The sequence below is a fragment of the Sphaeroforma arctica genome (genome assembly GCF_001186125.1).
Source record: "Sphaeroforma arctica JP610 unplaced genomic scaffold supercont1.1688, whole genome shotgun sequence".
In the NCBI taxonomy this organism is placed as follows: domain Eukaryota; class Ichthyosporea; order Ichthyophonida; genus Sphaeroforma; species Sphaeroforma arctica.
In genome coordinates this window covers 835-9,218 of record NW_014038870.1, presented here as the reverse complement: position 1 = coordinate 9,218, position 8,384 = coordinate 835, and the positions used below count along the sequence as shown (strand labels likewise).

At 39.6% G+C, this 8,384-nt stretch overlaps 2 protein-coding genes across 2 annotated transcripts; one reads left to right on the top strand and one right to left on the bottom strand.

Moving 5' to 3' along the window:
* Nucleotides 1-1,152: 1,152 nt before the first annotated feature.
* SARC_11440 (hypothetical protein) lies at nt 1,153-1,369 on the top strand (the record flags this gene model as incomplete). Its single annotated transcript, XM_014294476.1, has 1 exon — nt 1,153-1,369. A coding segment is annotated over one exon (217 nt), but the record flags the coding sequence as incomplete, so codon positions are not given.
* Nucleotides 1,370-1,721: 352 nt separating this feature from the next.
* Nucleotides 1,722-2,318, bottom strand: SARC_11439 (hypothetical protein; the record flags this gene model as incomplete). The annotated part of the gene is made up of 1 exon (XM_014294475.1): nt 1,722-2,318. A coding segment is annotated over one exon (455 nt), but the record flags the coding sequence as incomplete, so codon positions are not given.
* Nucleotides 2,319-8,384: the final 6,066 nt, after the last annotated feature.

The window sequence follows — 8,384 nt, the reverse complement described above, 5'->3', positions numbered from 1 at the left end:
TCTTCACAACACCTGAGTAGTACGCCTTGTTGATAACCCTCTTTTCGATCCAATAGCCCTCTTCACAACACCTGAATAGTACGCCCTGTTCGATAACCTCTTTCTGATCTAATAGGCCCCTCTTCACAAACACCTGAGTAGTACGCCCTGTTGATAACCCTCTTTCCGATCTAATAGGCCCCTCTTCACAAACACCTGAGTAGTACGCCTTGTTGATAACCCTCTTTCCGATCTAATAGGCACCGCTTCATAAACACCTACTGAGTATTAAGCCCAGTGAATTTCTAATAGGTCCCTCCTCATATGAGTAATAAGCCCAGTTAATCACTCTTTTTCCAATCTAATAGGCCCCCCTTAACAGCATCTGGGAGGGCAGCGGCAACGTGATTTGCTTGGATGTCATGCGCGCTATGACCAAGGAACCCGACACACACCACATCCTCTTTAAAGAGTTGGAGAAGGCTAAGGGTATGGACGCCCGCTTTGACACCTTCCTAGGCGAAGTGCGTAAGCTGACCAAAAACCTCACGGACCAGCGACATATGCGAAGGTAAGATGTCAAGGTGTGATACGAATAGCATTTAACAGGTATGTGCCGTTTGTATTGTCTGGTGTGTTGTTTGGCCACAGGGTGCGCTACGAACGGGAGCGCGACTATGAACTGGTACAGGCCAAAAGAATGGAGATGTTTACTTGTAGCAGGTGTGTTGTAAAATGGGTGACTAAGCTGCCCTGTGGACTCTCATGTGGATAACACGAGCGCAGAGTGCACGTGATTGCACAAGTATAAACCACGTTGGTCTTTGGCGTGGGATTACATCCCTGAACGTTATATCACTAGTCCGGCTGCTAGTCCGTACTACGCTTCTAGCGCTGGTCCGTACTACGCTTCTAGCACACGGCACTCTCTGTGCGGCTCATATCCACATCGTTTTCGTTACGGTTTGTGGCTGTGGCCTTGTCATTGCGTCTTTCGTTTGTACCGTTTCGCCAGCCACACGTATAGTGCGAGTGTATAAATTTAACGTAGCATATGCTAGCATCTGTGCATCTGAGTTCTCTCATTCGCACTCACGCCGGTGCCCCCTCCGCAGAGGTGGTATGCACGCCTCCATTCTGATCACCATTGCACACTTATTCGTTTGTATCCAGAGTTGTGGACACACTAGCTATCGCGCTTCAGGGCTCCCTGCTATTGCGGCATGCACCCACACACGTGGCAGAGGCTTTCTGTGTGTCTCGATTGGGCGCTAATGGTATGGGCAGGCACAATTTCGGTACTTTGGATCTGACGCATAGTGAGCTACAGGCCTTGGTGGACCGGGCAATGCCTGTACCAGCGGAGCTCGAATATGACTCGAAGTTTTGACTCGATTGATCTCGTTAGATTCGATCTGAAGGGCGATGTTTTCCCTATCTACCCAGGGGCCAGCAAAAGATTTGTATTATGTGCAGTATAATAGCAGTTAATATGATTCTATAAGGTAATATTCTGAACTTAAAAATACTCAGCAGAGGCTTTGTATTATGTACATAGCAGTTACTTTCGATTTATTAATACGAGTCTAAAGAAAAGATTATGTATTGATATGAGACTAAGGTAGAGATTCGGAGGTTAAAAAACTCAAATAGCGTTGTATCATATACAGTATATATAGTGGTTACTTTTTATTCTTAATTTGAGTCTAAAGGAAAATTTCCGAGCATACAAAACTCAGCAATAGCGTTGTGCCATGTATTTATTTAGTACATACTTTAAAACTAATTTATTAACGAGTCTAAAGGAAAAATTCTGAGCTTACAAAACTCCAGATATCTCGCACGTAAGAGAGTTGTTTACAGTCAAACAACTACATAATAGCGTTACTTTTTAAATCTCCTGCTCAAGAAAGTTGTAAGCGAAGATCGGCTGGTCTTGGCCGGTTTGTCTGCAGGTGCTGGTAAATTGCCAGCAGTCAATATCGTCAACATAGGTTGATCTGTACCACTGTACTCATCATCGTTATTATCGGTTATGTCATGGACATTGATTGGGATGTCCGTACTGTACGAGCAAGCACTCACTTCTTGTGTCATTCTTGTCGGCTGGAAAGTATACGACAAGTAGCAACTTTTAAGCCCGCCTTTTGAGCACTGGTCTTTAGACAGTTTGGTGTGCAGAATATCTAACGGGGGTCCGGTGGGGTGGCTGCTAAGAGTCGGATTACTTAAACATATCGCGAAATCCTGAAGCGGCATTGCACTGATAGTGGGGGTTGTATGTTTCATTCTTTCAATTTTTGTGATGGGATATGAATTGTGAACTGCAAACATTTGTGACGAGCAATCGACTGAAGAAATGTTCAGGGAGGATGCTGTATTAGTATCCTTTTAGGTCTCTCTTGGTATCCACTCTACGTGTAAGAAGCTTCCAAAGCTTCCAGCAACTCAGAAATGTCTTTTTTTAAATAAGAAAATGATAGAAGTCGATGTTCGTTCCATTATTTACTCGCAAGAGAGACTCATGAACAGTATATACAGGAGTAAAACAAATAAAACAAATACAATAATATTTATATACTGTATTTACATACAGATGTCAGAGCCTTAGGGCTCAGGCCCTCAGCCCTCAGAGGACAGAGGGCGGTTGTTTTATTTATTATTATTTTAAAAACCCAAAAGCATAAATAATTGTCACTATGATTGTGTTTATTTACTACTGCTTCATTTGTGCGTTTAACGCTTTCAAGTTTCAGATCCCTCTGTCGCGTCACTTGAGACAGGCTTAGTTTGATTGACCCCACCTGGCGCTATGGCGGCTGGCGCTAGATATGTAAATTGGTTTGGTTTGGTTTCTGTATTTCAAAAACTGGTCTTATATACTCTAATATGGGAGTTATGGCGGCTGACGGCTGGCGCTATGCAGTTTATTTGAAAAATGTGTATTTTATTACTTTTTGCACATGATCCATTGATCCTGTTAGTACCTGTACAGTTTTGAAATGTGTGCCATTTATCCAATTCTTGATCGTTTTGGCCGAAATTCAAGTAATTACATCGTAAATAAGTACCTAAATTAGATGAATAGGGATAATATTATTTATTTCAAAAATGGCAAGTATGTATGATACAATGTATGAACATATGGTATGGCTCTCATAGTCGCTGTAGTGGTTCAGGAAAGATTGATGGGAAGAAGTGGTCAGTAAATTCCCGTTTGAAGTTTGGGCCAGGTGAGTCGACAATGGAAGATATGTGCTGAGTCAATTCGGGCTGGTGTTGACAAAACACTGTTACTATCGAATGTTCCATATATTCGCTTGCTGACCTACTAAGTAGAGTACCCTCCTCTGTGGTACGGATCGGGTCTGCGCCGTGTAGTGCCGCGGAATGGGTTAGTGCAGAGTACGAAATACCGAGAAGGACCAGGTTATCCGTCATAATCCGGTCGAGAAGCGAGGATGGGGGTAAGCCAATGCCGCACCAGACCACGGATGAATTCGGTGTGTGTTGGCTGGCCTGGATCGGAAGTATCATAGTCGGAACCAACAAGCGCGATGATTTGGTCTGAACCGATATTTGGAAGTAGTACTTCAACAGCGTGATTAGCCGGGGCATGGGGAGGATGAGAAATATTGTTTGATTTCAGAAGGCAAATACATCCTAAAATCCGATCAGTATATATTTCGAAATTTGTTGGGTCGGAAACTCGGAACTTCGGCAGTATTTAAAATTAAAAAAATGTAAATATTTTTGTGTAGAAGTATTGTACACTTCTTGTACTCTGTAGTCTGTACACTGTACAGTATCCTGTACTTTTTTATATAAAACAAAACCAAAAACCAATTTAGACTTGTCCACTTGAATTATTATCTGTTTATTTTTTTAAATATATAAAAAACAAATATGATTGTTTGGGGCCCTCGGGCCTAGGGAACTTCGGCCTCTTCTTGAGTCGTAGACATAAAATGTACGATTCTTCTCTCTCGCGCGTAGTAGCGAGAATGATAAATATTTACAACTCCTAATTCAACAGCAGACTTCTTGAGTTCTTGTTGTGAGTTTAGAGTTATAACTCTTTAAGTGTGAGAGTTCAATTCAAAGAGTTGTCAGTTGTTGACTCTTTTAGTAATCCTGGAATCCTGGTCCTGGACGTGTATTTAAAAAAAAACATAAGGCTATAAGGCTGCTAGTTTGCAAGGCTGTAGCCTTAGCTCATTACGTTATGGGGGTACGAGATAGAAGCTGAACGTAAACGCATATTTATTCATTTTGAAACATTATAACGGCTATAATTTGATTTGTAAGGCCCACCAAAGTTGTTTAAATAGGACTGGTTCGTATATTGGAAACAGTACACACTTCAATTTTTAGACCCGAAAATTGCACCCAGTATCATAGAAAAGACTGGATATGGAATAAAAGTTGAACGTAAACGTATATATATTTAATTTATAAAAGTTTTAATGGTAAACCGCTTGAGGTTAGGAGCCTGGAGCCTGTAGGTTGTATAGCCTTGTAGGTCTGTCAGACTGTGTCCGTGAATACATTCAACAATGTTATGTATTTACCCACAATTCCACATTTCCACACACCCTTCAAACAAACCTCCAACCGTTTTCCATTAAAACCTTTATAAATCGAATAAATATACGGTTACGGTCCTTTGTATGATCATAGGTGCACTTTTCGGGTCTAAACATTCAAATATGTACGGATTCTATGATACAAATTAGTCCTATAAGAAGAATTTAGGTAGGCTCTTCTGGTCACCTATATCCGTGATAACGTTTTAAAATTGAATATAGATGCGTTTACGTTCAACTTCTATCCCTAATAACGTATTGATCTTAACCTTCAAATCAATAGGTTTGCGAGTCTACGTACAGTCGTAGACTACAACGTCCTGTATTCGCCATTCTGCAATCTGCATTCTGCACACGAAGAATAACAGACGGGCTCTAGTTTGTTTTTATTACATAGTTGGACTAATTTTGAACTTTCTACTGTCAATACATAACAGTTACTCTCAAAATTGGTCCATGTATTTTAGTCCAGATCCAAACAAAATAGGTTTTTGGAATTGGCTTCTCTGTCTATGTAGCTACATAGCTAAAAACGGGAAACCAGTTTTAAAACTCAGCGTTATTTAACGTAAAACGTACGACGTTTTCCGCATAATGAGCTCGTATTGAAGTCTGCCGTGACACTGTGACAGGGCTGACTGCTGAGCCTGAGAGCCCGAGTGCATTTCTGCATACTGCTCTCACTTCTCAAGTTCTCAACAAACACCGCAGCGTCTCAGGCTCTCAGCCACTTAAGCTCTCGAGTCTCGAGTCTCGAGTCTCGACTCCCTCGACTCCCTCGAGAGTCGTGAGTCGGGACTCGGGAGTCGGGACTACTCTGCAAACCTCAATATATCAAGTTTTTCAAAAAGCATTTCAAATATAAAGTTGAACGTTCTGTGTATACTTTTTGACGAAAACATTGCAACGTTTTATGCTAACTTAATGGCCTGAAAATTTGCGCTAATTAGACCTGAACAGATGCACCTATTTCTATATTTTGGTCACAACATACAACACTGACCAATGAAAAGCGGTCGGCAGTTGACACAAATCATGACGTTATGACAAACTTGACGTGAGCATTAGCCACTTAGCTGTTTGGCGGGTCACTTGCTGTTGAATGCTTGTCTATTTTACACAAATGTTTATTGACTCATGACTGTGTTTTATGTAAGTATTGTAGTTCGTACACCCACATTAGCCCCGCTCCTTGCATTTTTAGCTCTCATCAATGAGGGAGAAGTCGTATCGGTGGTCCGAAATTATCGTCGAGAACAATTGAGACGATCGATAGTCTTCAATCAAAGGCCCTAATGCAATAGTGTACAATGCTATTAAACATGATTTCTACTGTTCAACTATAAATATATATATATATATATATATTATTGTACAAACACATTGTATGTTGTTATAATACTATAGTGTTATTATTGGCTATTGCTTCGGAAGATCGACCACTACATACTTGCCATTTTTGAAATAAATAATATTATCCCTACTGGCGAGATTACGATCAGATTAACGGCTAAAGAACTAATACTAGTTTCCCTATCGATACGTCTTCAAAGTCTAAACTCTAAAGCCTAATCAAAGTCTAAACTCTAAAAGACTGAAAAATAAAGTCTTAACTAAAGTCTAATCAAAGTCTAAATTAATCAAAGTCTAAACTCGACCCTAAAGTCTAATAAAAGTTATGCGCACCAGCCACCAGGGAAATTTCTAAATACTTTCTTTTTCAGCAACTGTGACAGACATATAGATTGGCGGGCTGATGTGGCGACCTAAAACAGGTCCGACCATCTGACCTGGAGAATATCCCCCAAATATATTTTCCGGGCCGTTATTTGGATATAAAGGTTTAACGTATAACGTATACTTTGTATTAAAATATAAACGTTTCAACGTAAAACGTAATGCGACTGAGCGACACAGATTTTATAATACCAGAAATGATTTTGTTATTTTAAAACAAAATGTTTTTGTTATGACTTTGTTTTTTTTAAATATTAAAACAAAAAAACATCTCAAAAGGTCAAAGTGCATAAAGTGCATAAAGGCCACAGAACTCAGAACTTGGAAATCGGAACTACAGAATTCGTTTTTATTATATAGATAATATTTTTATTTGTTTTACTCAAACTAGTTTTTATCTCCCAAATTGGAAAGTGCAGTGTTCTGTTTTTAAAAAACAAATACTTCTGTATACGAAACTCAGTACTGTAGTCAGTATGAATCGTTTTTTTTCTACATTTGTTTAATTGTTTTACAAATATAGACATAAAAACAATATTCTTTTTTTTAAATATGGCGAACGTCATTACGTCACAGCCCTCTAAATTATACAGTACATATTTATGTATAAAGGCGATAAAAATTGTGTTTTTGTGTTTGTTTGTTTTTTAAATCTGAGCCACCGTACATATTTATGTATAAAGGCGATAAAAATTGTGTTTTTGTGTTTGTTTGTTTTTTAAATCTGAGCCACCGAAAGTATGTACTGGCAATTAGCAAATCGGCGGATTTTGTATATATATAAAGTATTTAAAAGCCAATTTAGGAAAACCCCCAAAAAAAATATTATGGCCATTCTTCACAGATTTAAAGAAAGCTGAGTGGTCAGTCTTCACATCACTCATTTTTCAGCCAGTAATTTTAGATAACAGGGGAACCAAGAACAGAATCAAGTACCTCAGAGCTTCCGAGCAAACCCGTAATATGCATAACCAGTAGAAAACAGTATCGACTAAGCTCTCTAGAGCAGTTGTTTGGTCACTGCAAAGTACTCCCGAACTCCCACACTCCTTCTACCGATTTAACGCCGCTGTTCGCCTGTAGTTTTTTGAAAAGCAGCCACACCACAGGAGGCCAATATTCCTACAGCTACTTTGTACTTTGTGAGTAGGAAATGCAATAGAGGTAATGAGTTATTGTACTCTACTGTATTCTGAGTCTGTAGTCTGCAATCTACAGTATCGTTTGTTTAAATAAGAAAACTATACTGTTAGAGAGTTCTGCGACTTCGCCCATCCTCTGTATCTTGGACTGGACCACTGGTCGCTGCCTCACTGGAGTCTGGAGTTCTGGACAGACTGGACTCTGAAGACCATATTGATATGCTATATTGCACCTATTCAACACGTCCGTAGTTATTTGTGTATCGTTTTGATCCAATGCCCCATGGTTTGCTATGCTCTTTTCTCTCATTATAGTGGACCTATTCTCGCGCTTTATAGTGCACCTATTCTCGTACTTTATAGTGCACCTATTCTCATACTTTATAGTGCACCTATTCTCGTACTTTACAGTGCACCTATTCTCGTACTATATAGGGCACCTATTCTCGTACTATAGTGCACTTATTCTCGTACTTTTTAGTAGTAACTATCCTCATACTTTTGGCAGCGAGATGCGAAACTGACCAATGAAAGGCAATCAGAAAGTGATGATAGTGTGAAGATCGTATTATTACAATATATGGTCCTGATTCCAGAATACTGATGATGGTTACGATTAAGAAGAGAGAGAGAGTGTGTGTGTATATACGAATGTGTGTGTGTGTGTGTATATACGAATGTGAGTGTGTGTGTGTTGTGTATTGTTGACACGTGTGTGGGTGTGTATGCATGTGTGTATGTGTATGTGTGTGTGTGTGTGTGTGTGTTTTGTACACGTGTGTGTATTTGTCAGAGAGAGAATCTCACACAGAGATAAAAAGAAGTCGCAAGTCTCGACTGACTTTGAAGCCAAGTGTTGGGAAATATGAACTATAATACACATATTCAACCAACACAACAGATTGTGCGTGTATGTATATGTATATGTATATATGTGGAT